The sequence below is a fragment of the Rana temporaria genome, chromosome 2, assembly GCF_905171775.1.
Source record: "Rana temporaria chromosome 2, aRanTem1.1, whole genome shotgun sequence".
Classification (NCBI taxonomy): domain Eukaryota; kingdom Metazoa; phylum Chordata; class Amphibia; order Anura; family Ranidae; genus Rana; species Rana temporaria.
This window is the reverse complement of record NC_053490.1, coordinates 396,801,906-396,825,519: the sequence shown is the minus strand read 5'-3', so window position 1 is coordinate 396,825,519 and position 23,614 is coordinate 396,801,906. Positions and strand designations below refer to the sequence as shown.

Here is a 23,614-nt window from a genome sequence, read left to right as displayed (position 1 = left end):
ATCTGTCCAAAGTGCTTAGAATGGATGCAGAGAAGAGAGGGCTGCAAATAGACAGATGCAACTTGTATCACCTGAGGATAGGCACCTCACTGGGAAAATAGAAGGGTTTACAATCCTTAGGTGATACAAGTTGTATCTGTATCTGCAGCCCTGCCTTCTCTGCATCTGTCCAAAGTGCTTTGAATGGATGCAGAGAAGAGAGGGCTCAAATAGACAGATACAACTTATATTACCTGAGGATAGTCACTTCACTGGGAAAATAGAAGGGTTTACAATCACTTTATTATGTGAGCAACGCATGGTGAACAGAAATAAGAAACTCCCTCCAGCAGAGAAGAGAAAGGACCCATGACATCACATGACTGGCCTGTAGATTATAGGATTCAAAGTATTTACAAGTAGAATTTTTTTAATAAATTAATATTGGGAGCAAAAAGGCTAGTGTTGAACTGTAAGTGAAAGCTACCCAAAAAAAAAAAAACACGGTCATTGGGTGCATGTGAAAGAATCACGGTAAAGAAAAAAGCCATTGGCATGAAATCAAAATTTTAAGACTAATTGTTTGACCCTGGAAAAGTATTAAAAGCAACAGAAAATAAATAGTTTCTGTGGATATATTCTAAATATTTCCCAGTTATGCAATTCAGCGCTAATGAACTGCTAGGAAACCGAGTGATTAAGCTTTATATTTTTTATAGCAGAGATACATTTACACATTTGATAACATAACTCTGGCAGCCCTATTTGGAGCAGCAGGGATAATGAAACATTAGATTTTATAGGCATGATTATTGCTCAGAACATAAACCTTAAGCAGAGTGCTTCCATTGCAGAAGCCATCACACACCAAAGCACAACAGTTAAAATGAGTAGAAAGACTTACAATTCAAAGACCATATAGAGCATTCCATCGGAGCTGTACGTTTCCAATAGCTCTACAATGTGTGGATGTTTCAGCATGTGGCATATGCTGGCCTCTCTCTTCAAATCTGTAAATACAAAAAGAAGGCAATTACTGAAAAGAAATGCAAGGCAAGCATTACAGAAAAGCATCTCACTTTGCTGCTTGTGTGTGTGTACTATCATTTTGCCATTATTAGCAACAGCATTATATAGCGATTACTAAAACTATTTACTAAAAATTATATGAAACAAATACACAATCTGATTTTATTTTCTGAAAGAATTATTTCCATCAACGTGTGCTTCTATTCAACGGTATGAATTGTACTTGACTTTCAACAAAAAGATACAGCAATTATTTTAATATTTTTTTGGTGACCGCCCAATTGCCGATCCTGCACTTCCAGGTGTGAGTGCTTGCCGATCCTGCACTTCCGGGTGCGTGTGCTTCCCGCCGGAGGCGCCCTTCTGCTGTGAATCTACACAGTGGGAGCTTATTAGCGATGTCTGCCAGCACCCACTAATTGTTTGGTACACAGGCATAACGGCAGTCTGTCTATGTAAACAAGGCAGATTGTCGTTCTGTCAGAAAAAAAAGGCATGGATCCTGTAAAAGCACCTCCCCCACTACACTGAAACACCAGCTAGGCACACAGTTAACCCTTTGGATTGCCCCTGGTGTTAACCCCTGCCCAGCCAGTGTCTTTAGTACAGTGACTGTGCATATTTTTAGCACTGATCACTGTATTCGTGTCACTGGTTCCCACAAAAAAAAAGTGTCAAAAGTGTCAGTTAGGTGTCCAATTTGTCCGCTGCAATATCACAGTCCCACTATAAGTCGCGGATCACCGCCATTACTAGTGAAAATAAAATTAAAATTTCATAAATATATCCAATTATTATTATACAGGATTTATATAGCGCCAACAGTTTACGCAGCACTTTACAATATAAAAGGGTGACAATACAGTTATAATACAATAAAATACAAAAGGATTAATAGGGCCCTGTTCAGAAGAGCTTCCAATCTAATAGCCCATGGTTTGCAGGCGCTATAACTTTTGCACAAACCAATCAATATACGCTTATTACCAAAAATATGTAGCAGAATACATATTGGCATAAGTTGATGATGAAATAAAACATTTTTTACATTTTTTTAGTGGTGGGAAAAGAAAGCTCTATTTGTGGGGCAAAAAGGACAAATGTATTTGGGTACAGCGTCTCACAATCGTGCATTGTCAGTTAAAGTAATGCAGTGCCGTATTGCAAAAAATGGTCTGGTCATGAAGGGTGGGGGCAAATCTTCAGGATCTGAAGTGGTTAAAGCTCAGTCAGTCACTAGGTCTCAAAAAATTACAGAAAACTCACACCTGTTCTTCTCTATAGAAATCTTAGCAAAATGCTAATGATCTTTTCTATTATAAGATCATTGTTAAAAAAATAGTAAACACTATAAAATATATTTTACCATCTGTTTATAACTATATCAAACGGAGGTCCGACAAGCCAAACAGACCACATTGTTCTTTGAGTGCTACTATTCCAGTGCTAAAGACCGGCAAAAATTAAGTAATTTTTATTGGTTCAGGCTAGAGCTCTACAAATGTGCCTCTTACGGCGAGGTTACAGTAAAAAATGTCTTTAAAAGGCCTTCAACAGAACCAAAGAAAGGACTGGTCAGTCTCTTCTATATACTCATCGTAGGACAAAGGGTAATGCACCTACTCAGGTCATTACTGGATTTTCCCAAAGTCATGAGTATTTTAGAAAGATACTTCAACGCCATTGGCATCTCTTGCGAGATGACCAAATATTAAAAAAAAATATAGGCGACAAACCCAATGTAACTTACCGCAGGGCTAGGTCCCTCAAGGATCACCTAACTCAGCCACCTACAGGAGAGAACCTCCACTCTCCCATGGTACCAAAAGCAAAAGGGTACATACTAGTAAGTGTAGTTACTGTAGCTGGATTTGAAAAGCAAAAACGATCAAACTAGCCAATGGTCAATGGTGGATTCCTAAGGAAGCCATCGACTGATACAGTGGGTGTGGCATACTACATGGAATGCCAATGCAAGGCATTCTATGTAGGAAGGACCAAAAGACCTTTTAAACGTATCTAAAAAAATTATGTATACGAAATTACAAAAATGGGAAAAATGGAATTGCCCATTAGCTGCCACCATTGGCTTATATAATGAATAGCGAACTGAACTATGTGAAATTCTTTGCTCTTGAACATGTTGGGGGTTCACCAGGGGAGGGGATATTGACAAATGCCTCCTACAGCTGAAGACCCAATGGATGTGTTTACAAGCTACAAAAGCACTGGGTTTAAATTAAAGGGGTTGTAAAGGTTCTTTTTTTATTTTCTAAATAGGTTCCTTTAAAGGGGTTGTAAAGGTAAATGTATGCATCCTATGCATTAAAGGTGAAAAAACATCCGACGGTACCGCCCCCCCCCCCCCCCCCCCCCCGAACCCCCGTTTTACTTACCTGACCCCTCGAAAGTCCCGCGCGCGTCCACGTTATCCTCTTTGGTTCCCAGCCTGGCCGTTGATTGGCTAGGCTGGACGGATTGATAGCAGCGCAGCCATTGGCTCGCGCTGCTGTCAATCACAGCGGATGAAGCGGCGCGCCGGGGGGCAGGGCCGAGTGATACAGTCGGCGGCTATGCCCGCCGCTGTATCACGGGAGCGCGCTCGAAAAAGCTTTCCACCATGCGAGCTTGCTTGCATGAAGGTGGAAAGCTTTTGCGAGGAGGAGCCGAGACAGCCGCCGAGGGATCCCAGAAGACCAGATTCGGGGAAACGAGCTGCACAGTAGAGGTAAGTAGAACATGTTTGTTATTTAAAAAAAATAAAAAGTTTGCCTTTAGTGTTGCTTTAAGCTAGTGTGTTGTTGGTTCACTTACCTTTTCCTTCGATATCCCTTCTAAATGTTTTTTTTTCTTTGTTTTCTTTGTCTGAATTTCTCACTTCCTGTTCCTCCTCAGTAAGCTGTTCTGGCTGTCTAACCCCCAGCCAGATGATGGGGGCAAGCTTACTGAGGAGAAACAGGAAGTGAGAAGTTCAGACAAAAGAAAAAAAATAACATTTAGAAGGGAAACTGAAGGAAAAGGTAAGTGAACCAACAATGCAATAGCTTAGAAAATAAAAACAAACCTTTACAACCCCTTTAAGGTTACCAGTTTTAAATCTTTCCTGTAGATAACCAATATATTTTTGGTATTATCTTAAGTTGGATGATCTTTCGCTCTTCTTTTTAGAATGAAAATATTCCTATAAGTGTACCCACAAAATGGGAGGGATTTGTTATTCACGAGAATTAAAGAATATTAGTAATAATATTTTAAGAAGATATTTTTTCCATCCAGTGCAGACAGGTGTGGGGTCAGTTCCCATTAGGCTATAGACTGTGGCCATGTCCTATGGAAAGCATGTCTTCCTTCTCATGGGTTTTGAGGAGGTAGTGAAGTTCTGGATCTTATGAATGTGTACCCACATTGTTACATAACACATAATAAAAAATATATCCAGGAGTGCCACTCTGTTAGTGACACCGTTTTGGGTACTAGGTGTATTATTTTGTGTAGACTCTATGATCAAATCTGCAACATGCAGGTTTTGATCAATAGTTACACAGAAATTAAGTATTCATCCCTGTCATCTCCTTTTTAAACACAAGATGGCGATATTCAGTCGGAATAGTCAGGTTTTCAGGATTTCCATTATTTTGCACAGGTGATTTGATCAGTTTCACTGCCTTAGTAATCACCACAGCCTTTTCATCTGAGGGAAATCCTGAAAACCTGACCTGTTGGGGGGGCCTGGGGACTGGAATTGAGAAACACTGCTTTAATGTAAGTGTTGTTACCATTTTGAAACAATGTATAAATAATATATAATTTGAAGTGATGTTTCTTAAAATTGTTATGACTATACATTGGCATGTTTTTCTTTATTATAGCAACTACGGTGCACCCTCTCTCCAAGAGAACCCCTGAAGAAGCTGTCAAGTGAAATGCGTCAAGGTTTTTTCCTGTATTAGCATTGGTGCATGTGATGGATGTCCATGGCTGCATCTGTGGCACTATATAGAGCCATTAGCCCATCTTGACAAGGGACGCACGGAATACTTACACATATTGTTGTTTGGGGATTTTGTGCTGTCCATTTGTGTTGTAGACTTTTACAATAAGTTTCATTAAATTGTACATCAATTTGTCAGTATTGTTCCATGAGGAGGATTTGGCATCTCTAAAGTCCCGCTAGCCAATCTATTTTTCTCATATCATTTTTATCCAAAGCAAAAGAAAGAACAGGTGCGCCAATATCTAAAATTCTAACTATTACAGGACACATCATCTGCAATCAAGATTCTAAGGCTTATTCACACTGCCGCTGGGTTTAGAATAATATAAATTAAGGTCTTAGAATCTTGCAGATACAGTCATTATCTGGAAAGCATAAACAACTTTATGCTTCCCAGATCACTTTCCTTTGTTTAGGTGTTCGGACTTTAAAAGCAGGCTCAGCTGTGTTTAGCAACATCTAAAGCATTTACCTGGATCCTGGACACACAATTCTAAATGCAGCTAAGCTGTCCACACCTAAACACAGGTAAGCACACAGTGCGAGTGGCATCATTACATTTATGTGCCTTTAGGCCCGGTTCATACTAGTGCAATGCGAGAACCCTGCTAATCCTGTGCGGGGTCCCGCATCGCACCTGAATCGCACAGTGGTTCACGCTGAGATCTGTGAACGGCTGTGGGTGTCAATGTAAAGTTAAAGACACCACCAAAATCGGTTCGCAGTGCGAACTGTGAAATGGTGCAGGAATCGGATCGCATAGATGTGAAAATACCCATGCGATCCGATTCCAGTGCGGACCAAAAAAAGGGTCCTGCACCATTTTGGCGCGAGTGCGATGCGATTTCAGCCAGTTTGTATGGCGGAAATCGCATTACACAGATATCGCATGTGATGTACACAGCAATGTGGTGCGAATCATGTGATGTCTAGCATTACACTAGTGCATACCGGGCCTTACAAATGTCCTCTAAATGCATACAAATGCAGGTTTGAATGGGGCCTGAGCCATCTGAACAAAATAAACGATCCTAGTTTTGAAAACGTATTTGTCCATTAATAAACTTTTTCACACAATTTACACTTTATTTTAAATTAGATTCAACTGGAAAAAGAAAAATGTGTGTGTGTGTGTGTGTGTGTGAGAATAGGGGGAGGTCTTCGAATTTTTGTATATTATCACCACGAGGGGGCTGATAGAACAGAGGCAGCGATGGTTCTCTTCATAGAGATATCCATTCAAATCTTCTACTTCTTACTAAAGCCAGCCATACATGGATCACAATTCAGCCAGTTCAGCAGGGACCCGGCTGGATTTCGATCCCTGTATGGACAAGGCTGATTGTACCAAAGTCGATCCATATTTCTACACAACTGCTGCCAACGGCTATAGCTCCTAGCAGTAATCATTGTATTCTGCCAGCTTGGAAACCTCCCCACGCATTCTGTGTTGATGGGGGAATCGAGCGATTTGCTTTCCTTCCATCCGTGGCGGAAAGAAAGAAAATCAAGTACTCTATGGGCTGCCTGCTTTACATTTTCTAATTATTAGAAAAAGGTAATGCCTTGTTTTATTCCATTATTTTCCAATACTATGCATTAGAGATGCACCAATACAGGTGGTCCCCAGGTTACATAAAAGATAGGGTCTGTAGGTTTTTTCTTAAGTTAAATTTGTTTGCAAGTCGAAACAAGTAAAAGTGTAGCTCCAGTCAAAAGAATAATTTTTAAGTTTTTTTGGATAACATGGGGAAGGGTTAACACCCCCCAGTACATTTGTTTTGCGGTCTGTGCTCCTGTTCAGATTTCATCTCACTTTCTGTCCCAATGACAGTTGGATTTGGAAAATTTTGGGTTGTTGTGGAAACAAAGATTGGTGATAAAGCATCAGTGGAGACACCTTTTTCCCATAATAACGCGTACAGGAGAGAATTTCCCTACCTAAGGGGAGATGTCTCCCTCCGTTTGTAAGTAGAGGTCGTTTGTCAGATGTTTGTAACCCGGAAACCACCTGTACCAGTTTTTTTTTATTTTTTAAGACCGATTACGAATACCAATACTTTTTCTCAAATACTCGCCGATACCAATTATTACAGATACCCATTTTTTAGTGTCATGTTTTTTAGACTAATAAAAAATCTATTACCGTTTATTTAACCAGTTTGTTCCCATAAATAGTCGTACTGGTAAGTTGGCTCCTTTAAGAGCCATAGCACGCGCATGATGTATGGCAGCCACTTGCCATCACGAGCAAGAGAGCCAGAATGGGAATCTGTGTATGTAAACGCACAAATATCTGTTCTGACAGGGGGGCAGAGACAGATCTGCGGTTCCTAGTAATTAGAAACAGTAATCTGTCTCCTCCAGTCGGTCCCAGCACCCCACAGTTAGAAACACACATTTTTTATATGTCTAGGTTTAGGAGATATTTCTTGCACCTACAGGTAAGCCTTAATCTAGGCGCCCGCCGGTAATTGAGGCCGCGGCTTTGCGGCCTTCACAAAAGGAAGCTTAGGCCTGCAGAAGGTCGCAAAGCCGCGGCCTCAATTACCGGCCCGGCGGGGGCACACAGAGACACAGGATCCTGTGTCTCCATGCGCCCCCCACCTCCCCCGCCGCGCGATCGCGGCAGGCCCGCGCCCGCCGGCAATTGAGGCCGCTGCTTTTCGGCGTTCTGCAGGCCTAAGCATCCTTCTGTGCTCTGGCGCCATCTTTAGGTGACCGTTGGCATTACAAGTAAAACAGCAGTTGCAATGTGCCATCTCCTCCCCGCCAATAAGAACCCCCAAACATTATATATATTTTTTATTCTAACACCCTAGAGAATAAAATGGCGGTCGTTGCAATACTTTCTGTCACACCGTATTTGCGCAGCGGTCTTACAAGCGATTTTTTTGGGGGGAAAAATACACTTTTTTTACTTAAAAAATAAAACAGTAAAGTTAGCCCAATTTTTTTTTATATTGTGAAAGATAATGTTACGCCGAGAAAATTGATACCCAACATGTCACGCTTCAAAATTGCGTCCGCTCGTGGAATGGCGACAAACTTTTACCCTTTTAAAAAAACGTATATAATGTTTGGGGGTTCCGAGTAATTTTCTAGCAAAACAATTATGATTTTTACATGTAGGAGAGGAGTGCCAGAATTTGCCCACTATGGAAGTGGTTAAGGTGATTATCTAATTAACCACCTCAATACAGGGAACTTTCACCCCCTTCCTGCCCAAGCCCAAGCTGTCACACTTTGAATGAATTGCGCAGTCATGCAACGCTGTACCCAAATGAAATGTTTATCATTTTTCCCCCACAAATGGAGCTTTCTTTTGGTGGTATTTGATCATCTGTGGTTTTTATTTCTTGCGCACCCCCTAGTGGCTCGGGAAGGTGGGGACGTCATATGACGCCCGCCCAAAACGAGAGCTGCACTGTCATATGACGGGCGCCGGTGGACAAGCAGTTAATCAAAAAAAAAACATGCCAAAAGCCTGTATAAGCAGCGTTTTTTTTTTATTAAATACCGGTAATTAGTATTTGTCTACATATGATGAGCATGTTATTGTCCAGATCCTGTATTTGTCTACTTTTTTCTTGATCATTTTGAAACAGAAAATGCAGAACCGCATCACACAAAAGGTATACATGTGAATGGTTATTACCAATCATGGGCACACTACCATTTCGCAACATTATAACTGGAGCTTTGCTTCAAAATGTATGGGAAAGAAGCTACAAATAGCAATTAACAAGTGAACGATGTAAACCACCATTTTTATGGAAGACCACCACCTTTATTTGAATAATCTAGTGACTTTCTTGGAAAATATTTCTCCCATTAGCCTTGTTTGTTAATTTTACAGTCAATGTGATTCGACTTTTCACCAGTCTGTAAAATCATTCACACTGATGGCACTTCCTAATTATAAGCTGCTAATGATTTTCTGTCAAGAAAATCAGTTTGTTATCAATACCGTCATATTTGACTGCTTATTGATCGTTGACGATTGTGCTCCACATAAAATGGACAAACCATCATGAGTTAGTCAAATCTAAAATCGGTACTCTAAAGCGCTGGTGCCGAACCTCTGGTCCAGGGGTCCTATGGCACTTAACGTGCAGTCCTTGGGGGCTCTGTAAAGTCCGTTTTGTGCATGATTGATTTCTAGAAGTTAAAATAGGTTAATACAAAAGCTTACTTTTTCCTATGCTGTCCATTACTTTATGATGAATCTAGCCAAGCAAAATATCAAATGTGGCATGAGTCATTTTTAAGGTGGCTGCAGGGAGCACAAATGTGGAAGCAAATGTAAAATAATGGACCTAGGGAAAAAGAATCCCCTGAGAGAGTACAAACATTGGGGGTGCAGCACTACAGAGGAATAGGATTTCGGGGTACTTATTTCAGATGGTTACAAAATGAGCAAACAGTGTGACCAGGCAATGGAAAAAGCGAATAGAATTCATCACTCGAGGGGTCACCAGCAGGAGGAAGGAGGTTCCGATTCCCCTTTAAGTGAGACCTCATTTTAGAATACTGTGTCCAATTCTGGAGACCTCACTTACAAAAAGATATTGATAAAAAAAGAAAAAGAGTCCAGAGATGGGTAACAAAAATGGTCAATGGTCTGGGGGATAAAACATCAGGGGTCACTTCAGGAACTTAATATGTACAGTCTTGAGGAAAGAAGGGAAAGGAGACAAGGAGACATGATTGGAACTTTAAAATACATCAAGGGGGTGAATAAGGTTCAGGAGGGAAGCATTTCAATATGAAACCACAATCAAGAACACAGGGACATGACACCAAACTGGAGAAAAGTTCAAAACTTTTAGCATTTTACTGAAAGGGTAGTTAATGCTGGGAATAAACTTCCAGCAGAGGTAGCGAGACAGAAAACAGTAAAGGGCTTCAAACTTGCTTGGGACAAACACAGAGCTATACTCAAAAGTTAACAAAACAAGAAGGGCAGACTATAGACTACTGTCTTTTTCTGTTGTCACTTTTTTATGTTTCTAAGCACTATTTTGTAAATGGCTGTAAGGGACTGGGATCTTGAGCAGTCTCATAATGTGCCTGCGCATCTCTGGCCAGGCACCCGGCCCCGTGCCGGCGCGTCTCTGGCCAGGCACCCGGCCCCGTGCCGGCGCGTCTCTGGCCAGGCACCCGGCCCCGTGCCGGCGCGTCTCTGGCCAGGCACCCGGCCCCGTGCCGGCGCGTCTCTGGCCAGGCACCCGGCCCGTCTCTGGCCAGGCACCCGGCCCCGTGCCGGCGCGTCTCTGGCCAGGCACCCGGCCCCGTGCCGGCGCGTCTCTGGCCAGGCACCCGGCCCGTGCCGGCGCGTCTCTGGCCAGGCACCCGGCCCGTGCCGGCGCGTCTCTGGCCAGGCACCCGGCGCGTCTCTGGCCAGCTGTCTAACATGCATGACCTCTTTAATGATATTAGGGGCCACACTTTTGGCCCGCTCTTTTAATCAAGTTGACCACCACTGGCCTAAAGTATAATTACAAACATATTTCCGGGGTGCGGTGGCTCAACGCGATTGGCACTGCGCTGACAAGCCATTCACCTCTGCAGCTAGGGGTTCGGATCCCGGTCTCAGCTACATGTGAATTGAGTTTGGTGGTCTCAGCCCGGTTCCCGGTGGGTGTGCTATGCGAGGTAAGCCTGTGCTTAGTACGTCCACCCCCCTCCCACAAAAACCACCACACTTACATGCACTCGAAATTGGGTTAACATGCACGCACTTTGACCATGCGGTCTCTAAAAAGAGAGGCAAAGGACTAACGCCGTTGGGCTTCAAAGCGGAGCAGGTAGGGCGGGCTGTGTGGGAGGACCCCCTCACACACCCACCATTGCCACCCGGGGCATGGAGAAAGGTGGCAGATTGCCTCTGGGGGAGGCCTGCCTACTCCCAACTCCTGCAGTCCAGCTCCTCTCTCGAGTACATGCACAAAATACACTTTAAAAGAAAAAAAAAAAACATATTTCCACAAAGCGAACAGAAATAGCCTCTCCAAATAACTTTCTGTACACAATCACAGATACTTTATGCAATAGAAAGAGATCTGTGTGCCTGTATGTTATAAAGTGATAACCATGTGCATACATGAAGCCAAGCAACAACAGATAAGGAGAAAAAAGGGCTTTTGATGTAGAGGCATCACAAGACGTCACTCACATCAAACTGTTTGCAGCAATGGTGATTCTCATCTTTATAAATCTAATTCCTATTACATTAACAATGACAGCCAAGCACATTGAGGTGATAGATCAGAAGATCCTGCTGAGTAGAAAACTTCAGCGACCAGCCATCAGTATTAGAAAGTGGCAGCTTGTAGCATTCACGATGAAAAACAATCTCCAGAAGTATGTTCGTGAAACTCAGCTAGAAGGCTTCCTTGAAATATATACTGAAACCGCAGCACTTATGTGCATGTACGGTATATACATATACAGCCCAACTGAACTGTCAGTTTAAATTGGCTAAATACATTTGAGCATATCAAAACAAAAAGTATTACAAAATATTTGTTTTAGAAAACCACAGGCTCAGTAGAAAAGCTTATCCCCTGCCAGCATGGTGCAGAGAAGCACCCCTGCTGTCTGTGTGGAGACAGTCTCTCTGCAAAGGTCTGGCATGCCCACATCCAAGTAGACCTATAGTTCTACCATCAGCAAAGCTCATGATGCCTGTTGATTGAAATCAAGCTCTGACTAAGCATGGGGCGTGTCAGATCTCTGCAGAGATACCGCTGTTTCCACAAAGAGCAGGGAAACTTCACCCAAAAAAATTATAATTTAACAGTAAAACTTTGTGCACCTTTTCTCTTGAACGCCTGGAATGTATTTAGAGGATTTGGTTTAAATCTGAGATAGATAGAGGATTTTTTATTTTTATTTAGTGTGTGTGTCAAAAGTAAATCATATGTAAAAACTTGTTGTTCCATATTATCCAATTTGGTTGTTATGCATAATAAACACTCATCAGCACAAATTTTCCTACATGAGACTCTATAGGAGCGAAAGAGGAAATAATCAGCTTTGCGCTGTCATTTTTACCAGTTCATGATATAAAACTCAAGCATTCTCAAAGAAAGGTTAGAACTGTTGAAAACTGTCAAAACTGAATCCTATGGGATACTGTGTTTTAAAATATAATAATCTAGAGAAAAAAACATTTCCAAAAAAAAAAAAAAAAACCTTTATAAAATGAAGTGTGAAGTGTTTAAATTAGGTTTAAAATCCATTTATTCCTTTGTCATTTTATGCACTAAATGAACAACAGTGATGTGACCGGAACAATTCCAAAAGCCTAATTATTTTCATTGTAATATGAAGGGTCCTTGGTGTGTCTGTCTGGAATGATTACAAAGGGTATGGTTCTGGTTTAAGCCTCGTCTATTTCTTCAGGGGAAACTGATTTATTCCTTACCCAGGGGAACGGGCACATAAAAAAAAAAGTAAAATAATCCATGCGAAAAACATTCTTCTCTTTTAAAGCCACTTTTATGCGTGTCAAGTGTTTTTCTGGCCAAAAAGCTCAGTTTAAAATTCTAATTTTTTTTTGCCTGAAAATATTTCACTGCAAATATGCCTGTATAACGCCCTAATGCGCATTGGAAATATAGGCCACCCAGGTACGAAATTTAAAAAATATTTCACTTTTATTGTTTCACTTTAAGTATTCTTAAAATCTCTTCTCCTGAAAAAACAGGCATTTTTAAAACTTTTTGCATTGATACATGTCCCCTGGGGCAGGACCCCGGTCCCCAAACACTTTTTATGACAATAACTTGCATATTAGCCTTTAAAATTAGCACTTTAGAGTTTTCATGTTCGTGTCCCATAGACTTTAATGGTGTTCGCACAAAATGTTTGCCTGTTCGCATGTTGTGCTGCAAACCAAACCGGGGGGGGGGGTGTTCGACTCAACCCTATTCTCAGCTGCAAAAGAGGTGAGGGGAGGAGAAGCAGCAGCATACTGATCTTTGAATGGCTGTGCAGCGGGTGCATGTCTGGACAAGTCTGCTCATTGGAGCAGAGCTAGAGAACCGACCGCGATATGTTCTCCTGCTTAGTGTTGTCAGATTTTAATCAGAAAGCAGGAGGGACCGACAGGAACACCAGGGATTTCATATAAAAGCAAGCAATACATAAGGAACAGGATACCTTCTCCTACAAGTACATGGTACAGCAGACATATTTTAGCAATATTAAAGGGGTGGTTCCCCTAAAAATAAACTTTTGACATCGCATTTAGCAAATAAATTACAATTAGAATCGGCTTGTTTTATTTGCTTTTTTCGGCATCTCGTGACGCGATGGATGCGTCGTTCGGATGCCTGTCCATCAATTAGGAACGCCCACCGCCTGCATCGTACCCGGAAGTGGCGGTGGGACCAAATATAGAAAACGATACGTACGGAGGTATTTTTTAAATAAAACAAGCCGATACTAATTGTAATTTATTTGCTAAATGCGATGTCAAAATTTTATTTTTAGGGGAACCACCGCTTTAAAGTGGAGTTCCACCCATTTTTTTATGTTTGTCTGTGCTGCATGCCCTAATCTCATAGTGTTCAGAATGGACAATATTTATTTATTTTGTTGCTTCATTCAGTCCTAGTCCTTCATTACTTCCACCTCCTTATTAGCCTAGGCTATTAAGTCACAAGGCTATTCGCAAGGGTTTCTGGGATAGGCATCATGTATCCCAGTAGTCCTTGCAAAATAAACCTGACTGAAACCTATTACATCGCTTGTGCAGCACTGAGCATGTGCGAGATCTGCAAGGCTGAAATCCAGGAAGTCATACAGTCTGGCTTCATGATGCCCACACTTAAGATGGCCACGGTCTATTTCTAGATTATAAACCAACTAAATGCTCTAACAACCTAACAAAACGGACATTAGTTTACAGACTAACTTTACTAGACTACATGAAGCTTGTGTATTACAGGGGTATTTATATTTAAAAAGTGAAATTGTGGGTGGAACTCCCCTTTAAGCTTTAGGGTAACACACACTTTAAAAGCCATAGGGGCCTCAAGTGCAGCCTGCAACAATTCCAGAGAGCCGTGTAATGCATGTAGAGGTGCACTGCCTCGTGTTAGGCAGTCTATTGAAAATTAAAAGGGCTGCAACATACAGTCAGGTCCCTAAATATTGTGATCGACACAATTGTAATATTTTTGGCTCTATACACCACCAGAATGCATTTGAAACAAACAAGATGTGCTTTAACGGCAGACTTTCAGCTTTAATTTTAAGGGATGTGGGGTAGAGGAGGGTTCACCCAGTAAACTGACACCCCAGGCTGCTAAGTGGCAGAGCCACGGTACGGATAGGACTGGCATGCAGTCTGCCATTTAGTGATACCTGGCCTAAAGACTTCTAATAGAGCCTATAATATTAAAACATTAAAACATGCACCCACCGAATATGAAGGTTTTGATTATAAAAATACAAAACCTTTAAGGTTCTTAATAGTGCTATACAAAATACCATTTCACCCTTCAGGATAGCAGCGGCACAACTGCAGGTCACATCTTGATTTTTTTTTTAAACAGAGTACAAATGCTATAGATATTCACTGGGCAATTTAGGTATAAAAAAAAAAAAAATAAGTTCTTTACACAAATAGTGCAGGCTGCAGTATGCAACTTGGCAGAATCAATAGACTGGCACTAGTCCAGCAGAGCATGCAAGCATTTTACAGTGACGTGATGTCAATAGACTGCATTACAGCTGACAAATGTCATTGTTACATACTCGGAGGACAAAAGGTAAGCAAGCAATGAATACAAATACAAGGTACTGAAAGAATTAAGCAGAATTAAATTAGTAGCGGTCAAGTATGAGAGGGCAAATTTAAATTTCTTTTTACTGGACCATCAAAAGATGTTCTATTTACAATTTCTACGTTTATGCAATTATTTTTGCAAAAGAATCTGAAATACATATTTATACATTGTTTGAAAGCAGAAGCCGTGTAGAATAAAAAAATGATACTTGCAACTTAATGTATAAAATAAAAGATGTGGTACTATAATAGAGTATATAGAGGCCAATATGTGAAGCCTTAAAACTGCATGTGCCTGAAAATTTTAAATTCAAATTTTAAATTTATGGCACACAATTATCTATAGGCGATGCTTTAAATGCATTTACAGTTCATCAGTTTAGAACAGCCTTTTTCAACCTGGGGTGCCTTCTGGGTTCTTCAGGGATGCCTTGGCAAAATGTCTAAAAGTTGCCCCAAGCCAGTGGGTAGATCACGCCTGCCTACCTATAGGTTTTCATTGTGCAACATTACAACCTTGGGCACCATGTGGGGAAGATGTCAGCACCCTAACTGCTGATGCCATAAATTGATAAAGGAGGAGCATCCTTGTTTCACCCCTCCGTCAGCATTGGGGTCACATTAGCAGCATTGTGGAGAGTAAATAAGCGAGCATAAATGCTGAAATATTAGTCAGTACCAGTGTGCAAAAGTGTTGTTTTGCAAGAAATATTTCTACTGCTAGGTGTCCTAAGTGTGTGGATGCCGCTGCAATATGTAAAACTATTAGGGTTGCCTCAAAATTGTACATCATTTTAAAAGGGGTTGTAAAGGTTAGTTTTTTATTTTCTAAATAGGTTCCTTTAGACCCCTTTCACACTGGGGCGGCTTTGCAGGCGCTATTGCGCTAAAAATAGCGCCTGCAATTAGACCTGAAACAGCAGCTGCTGTTTCTCCAGTGTGAAAGCCCGAGCGGTGCGCTGGCAGGACGGAAAAAAAGTCCTGCTAGCACCATCTTTGGAGTGGTGAAGGAGCGGTGTGTATACTGCTCCTTCACCGCTCCTTGAAATCATGGGAACACTGCAGCTATATCGTAAAGGCGCATTGCGGGCAGTTTTAACCCTTTCTCGGCCGATAGCAAGGGTAAAACCGCCCCGCTAGCGCCGCAAAACTATCGGTAAAGCGCCGCCAAAAATAGCGGCGCTTTACCGCCACCGCACCTCCCACCCCAGTGTCAAAGGGGTCTAAAGCTAGTGCATTGTTGGTTAACTTACCCTTTTCCTTCGATTTCCCTACTAAATGTTTTTATTTTGTGTTTTTCTTGTCTGAATTTCTCACTTCCTGTTCCTCCTCAGTAAGCTGTTCTGGCTGACTAACCCCCATGGGTAATGGGGAGCAAGCTAACTGAGGAGAAACAGGAAGTTCAGACAAAGAAAAAAAACATTTAGAAGGGAAATAGAAGGAAAATGTAAGTGAACCAACAATGCACTAGCTTAAAGGAACCTATTTAGAAAATAAAAAACAAACCTTTACAACCCCTTTTAAAGGGTGACTTGACTGGAAAAGGGCTGACAAACACTGTAAAATGGAAACAAGAAAACTGCGCTAATCAAAAATACAGAGGCTGCAGACAGACGTGTGATACACAATACAGCAAGAAAAACAAAATAAAGCTGCGCCAAAAAGTTATTTGATCATAAGGGATAACCCCTATAATAATGAAAAACAGTCCGTATGGGTAAATAAATAGTCCACATTAGATGTTATCACAGAAAAAATTGTGGTTAAACCAAATCCTCCAGCAGACACACTCATGTAATTAATCCTTAGCAGACCACCACTACGTGAGGAAAAGCATTGTCTGAAGTGATCCCTTCACCAGTAAAAAGGGGCTGCTTACCAGAGGGTAAGCCAATTGTGCATTTGGCTATAACCCAGCCACGGCCTTTAATCCACCAGATAACAGATCACAATGGAGGAAGCAGCACTCAGGAACCCGCCAGATGACACTCTCCCATATGCAAAGTTAGAAGACAAAAGAGGGATGCACCATAGCGTAATTCGGTTATAAAAATTTAATGAAGTACGGTTGGAAGGTACTTACACAACATCACAGTAAAAACAGCTTAGCAGCATGCAGTTTAAAATCAGAACAAGCCGGCCGGCAAGTTTAAACGGAGCCCTTCCTCCTCAAAACGTGGTGACGATACTGCCTGTCCTTCCCAGACGCGTTTCGTCATCAACTGACGTTCTCAATGGCACCCCCATTGAGAACGTCAGTTGATGACGAAACGCGTCTGGAAAGGACAGGCAGTATCGTCACCACGTTTTGAGGAGGAAGGGCTCCGTTTAAACTTGCCGGCCGGCTTGTTCTGATTTTAAACTGCATGCTGCTAAGCTGTTTTTACTGTGATGTTGTGTAAGTACCTTCCAACCGTACTTCATTAAATTTTTATAACTGAATTACGCTATGGTGCATCCCTCTTTTGTCTTCTAACTTTGCATATGGGAGAGTGTCATCTGACGGGTTCCTGAGTGCCGCTTCCTCCATTGTGACCTGTTATCTGGTGGATTAAAGGCCGCGGCTGGGTTATAGCCAAATGCACAATTGGCTTACCCTCTGGTAAGCAGCCCCTTTTTACTGGTGAAGGGATCACTTCAGACAATGCTTTTCCTCACGTAGTGGTGGTCTGCTAAGGATTAATTACATGAGTGTGTCTGCTGGAGGATTCGGTTTAACCACAATTTTTTCTGTGATAACATCTACTGTGGACTATTTATTTACCCATACGGACTGTTTTTCATTATTATAGGGTTATCCCTTATGTAAACACTGTAAAATGTAAATGGAAAGTGAATTTGGCCCCCAAAGACCGCTTCTGTTTTGCAGCCTTCTGGAACTTCTGAGATAGAAGTGTACGCTCTTCTTATACTCATCTGGATAAACGCACCCAAGCCATTACTAAAATAGGCTCTCACCCTTCAGAAGGTATGCATTCCAGTTGCTTCTTGCAAGGCAGCACAGCGGACCAGAATTTAAGCCACATGACTCACTTCATGCGAGCCAACATGCAGTCCCAGGTTAGAGAGTTTGCGAAAAGGAGTCTAACCAGTCTACGCAGAAAAGTAACACTTCAGGAAAAAGCGACTAGAGCCGTCTAGTGAATGAACCAATTTCACGGCTACAGGTTTTTTGCTAAAAACACTTCTCCCAGACCAGCAAAGCTTGGCAAACCTACATAAGCATCTTATTAAAAATAAAACACATCTGGATACACAGCAGGGACCACCCACTTTTCAAAGAAGCCTTCTTCCACCGCATATTGCTGTGTAAACTGTAGGCCCAGAATATTCTGGCAGTGTCAGCTTTAGGTTTTTGCAGACCACCTACATGAGGGGACTCACCGAGATCCCTTTAAGAGTAGGAGATACAAGGGATTGGCATGACCTCAGAGAATTCATCTTTATCAGAGCCGACTTCATCCTCTGAATCTTCTTCCACTTAATCCTCTTTCTTGTCCAACCCCAGTGTAAGTGGCAGAGTAAACTCACAATTTAACCGAGGACTGATGCCGCGTACACACGATAATTTTTCGGCATTAAAAAAAAACGTAGTTTTTCAGCATGTCCAAGAAACTACGTTTTTCCAACTTCATCATTAAAAATTACGTAGCCCACACACCACCGTTTTTAAAAAATGATGAAAAAAGCGCGGTGACGTACAACACGTACGACGGCACTCTAAAGGGGAAGTTCTATTCGCCTTTGGGCTGCTTTAGCTGATTCCGTGTTTGAAAAGCGCAAATCGTCTTTTACTGTCTGTTACAGCGTGATGAATGTGCTCAGTCCATTATGAACGGTAGTTTAACCAGAACGAGCGCTCCCGTCTCATAACTTGCTTCTGAGCATGCGCGGGTTTAAAACGTAGTTTTAGCCCCCACACGATCATTTTTTACAACCCGAAAAACGACATTTTTTAAAACAACGTTAAAAAATGCAGCATAGCCGAAAAACTATGTGAAGCCCACAAACGATCATTTAAAATTATGTTTTTAAAAACATCATGTTTTTACATGCCGAAAAATTATTGTGTTTACGCGGCATAAGAGCCAAGACCATTTAAAGTCCACCTCGATGCAAATTCTGGAGGATTTCTACCAATTGCTCCAACACCGTTGTGAAGGCAGCAGAAGGTACTTGAGGAAGTAGCCCGAAAAGGAGAACGTGAGAAACTGATGTTGCTTCAGAGCCAGAGCAAAGCTCAGCAATGCAAATTCTCTCATCATGTCTCAACAAGTGAATGGTAGAGAGTTAAAGGGGTTGTAAAGGTTTAATTTTTTTAAATAGAATACTATACTTACCTCCACTGTGCAGTTCTTCTAGGAGCCCTCAGTGGCTGTCTCGGCTCCTCCCCGCAAAAGTTAACTCCCTCTGGGAAGCTCTCCCCCAAGGGGGTTAGCTTGCAGGCGCGCTCCCGTGTGATACAGTCTGCGACAACAGCCACTGACTGTATAATTCGGCCCGGCGTCATTGATTTGATTGACAGTAGCAGGAGCCAATGGCTGCGCTGCTATCAATCATCGAAGAGCTGGGGGAGAGCAACACGGGTTCACGCCCATGGAGATTCAGGGCTCAGGTAAGTAAAATGGGGGCTCCGGGGGGCCGGAGAGTGCAAGGTGTTTTTTCACCTCAATGCATAGGATGCATTAAAGCGGAGGTCCACCTTATATATTTTTTTTAAAGCCAGCAGCTACAAATACTGCAGCTGCTGACTTTTAAAAAATGGACACTTAACTGTCAATCGCTCAGTCCTTGGCAGCTTCAGGAAGTGAAGCCTTGCGGCTTTACTGCCCGATTCCCTACTGCGCATGTGCGAGGATTGCGGCGCGCCTTCACTGGTCCCCGCTCTCTCCGTTTCCCAGAAGAGAGCGGGGGGGTGACGTGACTGCCGCAGGAGTCAGTACCCGGAAGTGGTGAAAATAGGCATCTGCACCCCCCTCCCTCCTGAAAGGTGCCAAAAAGGGGGGTCCAAAAAGCAGAGGTTCACTTTTTTGTGTGGAAAAAAAAACAGAAAGCTTTACAAGCCCTTTAAAGTGTTTGTTACCCCAACAATTCATATTCCTAACATGTGCCTGCTGCACCATGTACTTGTATGAGAAAAAGTATCCTGTTCTTTGTATTTCTTCCTTTATGTGAAATCCCTGGTGTTCCTGCCAGTGCCTCTGCTTTTCTATTAAAAACTGACCACACTAATATGGAGAACACACCGTGGTATTTTCTAGCTCTGGTGGGAACTTTGTGTACTCTCCTTCAATTATCAGACTTGCCCTGACATAACCCTGCTGCACATCCATCCACTGGGAAGCTCAGTGTGCTGTTACTTCTCATCCCCCAGCTCTTATCCACTTGACAACTGGGCACTTAAACACCCTTAATAACCAGACCAATTTTCAGCTTTTGGTGCTCTCACGTTTTGAATGACAATAACTCAGTCATACAACATTGTAACCAAATGAAATTTTTGTCCTTTTTTTCCCACAAATAGAGCTTTCTTTTGGTGGTATTTGATCACCTCTGCGGTTTTTATTTTTTTCGCTATTAATGAAAAAAGAACGAAAATTTTGTAAAAAAATGAATTTTTCTTCATTTCTATCATATCATTTTGTAAAAAAGTAATTTTTCCTTATACATTTGGCCTAAAATGCATACTGCTACATATTTTTGGTAAAAAAAAAAAAAAAATTTGGATATTATTTAGTCTGGGTGAAAGTTATAGGGTCTACAAGCTATGGTACCAATTTCTGAAAATTGAACAATTTGATCACACCTGAATTACTGACAGCTTCTCTCATTTCTTGAGACCCTAACAAGCCAATAAAGTACAAATACCCCCCAAATGACCCCTTTTTGGAAAGTAGACATTCCAAGGTAGTTAGTAAGAGTCATAGTTAGTTTTTTGAAGTTGTCATTTGTTCCCACAATTCTTTGCAAAATTAAGATTTTTTTTTTTTTTTTTTTTTCATACCAATATTGTCATTATAACAGGTTATTTCTCTCACATGGCATGTATATTCCACAAATGACACCCCAAAATATATTCTGCTGCTCCTCCTGAGTATGGCGATACCACATGCGTGAGACTTTTACACAGCGTGGCCACATACAGAGGCCCAACACCGAAGTAGCAACTTCAAGCATTCTAGGAGCATAAATTACACATCTAATCTCTCAACCACCTATTACACTTTTGAAGGCCCTGGAGCACCAGGACAATGGAAACGCCCACAAAGTGACCCCATTTTGGAAAGCTAACACCCCAACGTATAATCTATGAGGCATAATGAGTCTTTTGAACAGTTCATTTTTTTCCAGATGTTCTTGGAAAATGTGGAAAAAAATAAAAACGCATTTTTTTTACAGAAAGTTGTCCATTTATAGGATATTTCCAACACATAGCATGTACATAGAAAAAATTACACCCCAAAATATATTCTGCTGCTCCTCCTGAGTATGGCGATACCACATGTGTGAGACTTTTACACAGCGTGGCCACATACAGAGGCCCAACACCGAAGTAGCAACTTCAAGCATTCTAGGAGCATAAATTACACATCTAATCTCTCAACCACCTATTACACTTTTGAAGGCCCTGGAGCACCAGGACAATGGAAACGCCCACAAAGTGACCCCATTTTGGAAAGCTAACACCCCAACGTATAATCTATGAGGCATAATGAGTCTTTTGAACAGTTCATTTTTTTCCAGATGTTCTTGGAAAATGTGGAAAAAAATAAAAACGCATTTTTTTTTACAGAAAGTTGTCCATTTATAGGATATTTCCAACACATAGCATGTACATAGAAAAAATTACACCCCAAAATATATTCTGCTGCTCCTCCTGAGTATGGCGATACCACATGTGTGAGACTTTTACACAGCGTGGCCACATACAGAGGCCCAACACCGAAGTAGCAACTTCAAGCATTCTAGGAGCATAAATTACACATCTAATCTCTCAACCACCTATTACACTTTTGAAGGCCCTGGAGCACCAGGACAATAGAAACGCCCACAAAGTGACCCCATTTTGGAAAGCTAACACCCCAACGTATAATCTATGAGGCATAATGAGTCTTTTGAACAGTTCATTTTTTTCCAGATGTTCTTGGAAAATGTGGAAAAAAATAAAAACGCATTTTTTTTACAGAAAGTTGTCCATTTATAGGATATTTCCAACACATAGCATGTACATAGAAAAAATTACACCCCAAAATATATTCTGCTGCTCCTCCTGAGTATGGCGATACCACATGTGTGAGACTTTTACACAGCGTGGCCACATACAGAGGCCCAACATCCAAGAAGCACCATCAGGTGTTCTAGGGACATAAATTACACATCCAATTTCCTTACAATCTATCACATTTTTGAAGGGCCTTCATATTTCTAACACAGCATGTACATACCAAGAATTACACCCTAAAATACATTCTGCTGAGTAATGGGTAAAAAAAAAAAGAAGATTACCTGTGGTTTTAGTAGTGCAATTGTCCACAGAAGGAGAGCCCCGATCCAGGCAGCAGGCAGGGACGTGGTCACTGGTCAGCGACAGTGAATGGAATTGTCCAGGCAGCAGGCAGGAATATTGTCCATAGTCAGTACAGTGCCAGCAGTGGCAAAATATTTGTCCTGGTAGGAACATGGTCCAAGTAGCGGGCCATGGGTAGGGGAATGGGGACAGGGGTAGAGGCTTCTCCCACCCAAATCTCTTTGAAGCCTCCGGGCAACCAGACCCTAATCCGGGAATGAGAAAACTAAAAAATTAGTTTTTTCATCCAGAAAAACAATTCTGGAGCCCCTCACATATGTGAGACCCCTGTGTTCCCACTAGTATAGCAGGGTAAAAGATCAATCCAAGGGGCAGGCAAAAAACGTGGTCAAACAGTCCAGGGTCAGTTCCAGAGCAGGCAGAGGTAGGTACAGTTTAGGGTTAGGCAAAAGAGTGGTCGTATAACAAGCCAGGGTCAGTTCCAGAGAAGGCAGAGGTATGTTTAGGGTTAGGCAAAAGAGTGGTCGTATAACAGGCCATGGTCGGTTCCGGAGAAGGCAGAAGTATGTTTAGGGTTAGGCAAAAGAGTGGTTGTATAACAGGCCATGGTCGGTTCCGGAGAAGGCAGAGGTATGAGTGCAGTGGCATAAGGGGTGTGGGGGGGGGGAAAGTACAGGAAATTAGAATTGCGTTTACCATACGTCCCTAATAATGAAGAAACGTATGGTAACGGCGGAAACATGTTCCAATACAGAGGCCTGGTTGGGAAGGACAATCGGGACAGTAATATGTGGTGTCTTTTCTAATTCCTCTTCTGGAGCACACCCGGCACCTCTTCTGATGTCTGTTGCCTGTTTCACGGGAGGGGGTTTGCTCAGGAAAGTGACGCTCGTGCAGTCTGCTCACAGAATCAGAGCGAATATTTTCCGGTGGGTTTTCAGGGTACAAAAGGGCGGTGATGACTTCTTCTTGATAGTCCAGATATGATACGGGGTTCTCGGATGATTTTTTGTAAATTACATAGGAATTGTAGAAGGCCAAACTAAAAAAATAAATGGACACTTTCTTGTACCAGTGGCGGGATTTTCTTGTGGGCAGGTAGGGTTCTAACATCTGGTCGTTGAAGTCCACTCCCCCCATGAACAAATTATAGTCATATATGCATTTTGGTTTTTGGATTGGGCCGGTTCTTTTGGGGACTTCCACGTGGGTGTCATTGTGGATTGATGAAAGCATGTGGACGTTCCGTTTGTCCCTCCACCTGACAGCCAATATCTCCTGG

At 42.0% G+C, this 23,614-nt stretch overlaps 1 protein-coding gene across 15 annotated transcripts in view; it reads right to left on the bottom strand.

The window, feature by feature from the left end:
* The window catches only part of CASK (calcium/calmodulin dependent serine protein kinase), a 407,679-nt gene that overhangs the window by 299,839 nt on the left and 84,226 nt on the right, over nt 1-23,614 (bottom strand). For all 15 annotated transcript variants that reach the window (XM_040338072.1, XM_040338077.1, XM_040338074.1 and 12 more), the window contains exon 3: nt 884-989. In XM_040338072.1, coding sequence (XP_040194006.1) covers nt 884-989 — 106 coding nt within the window. The remainder of the gene's footprint in view (nt 1-883; nt 990-23,614) is intronic.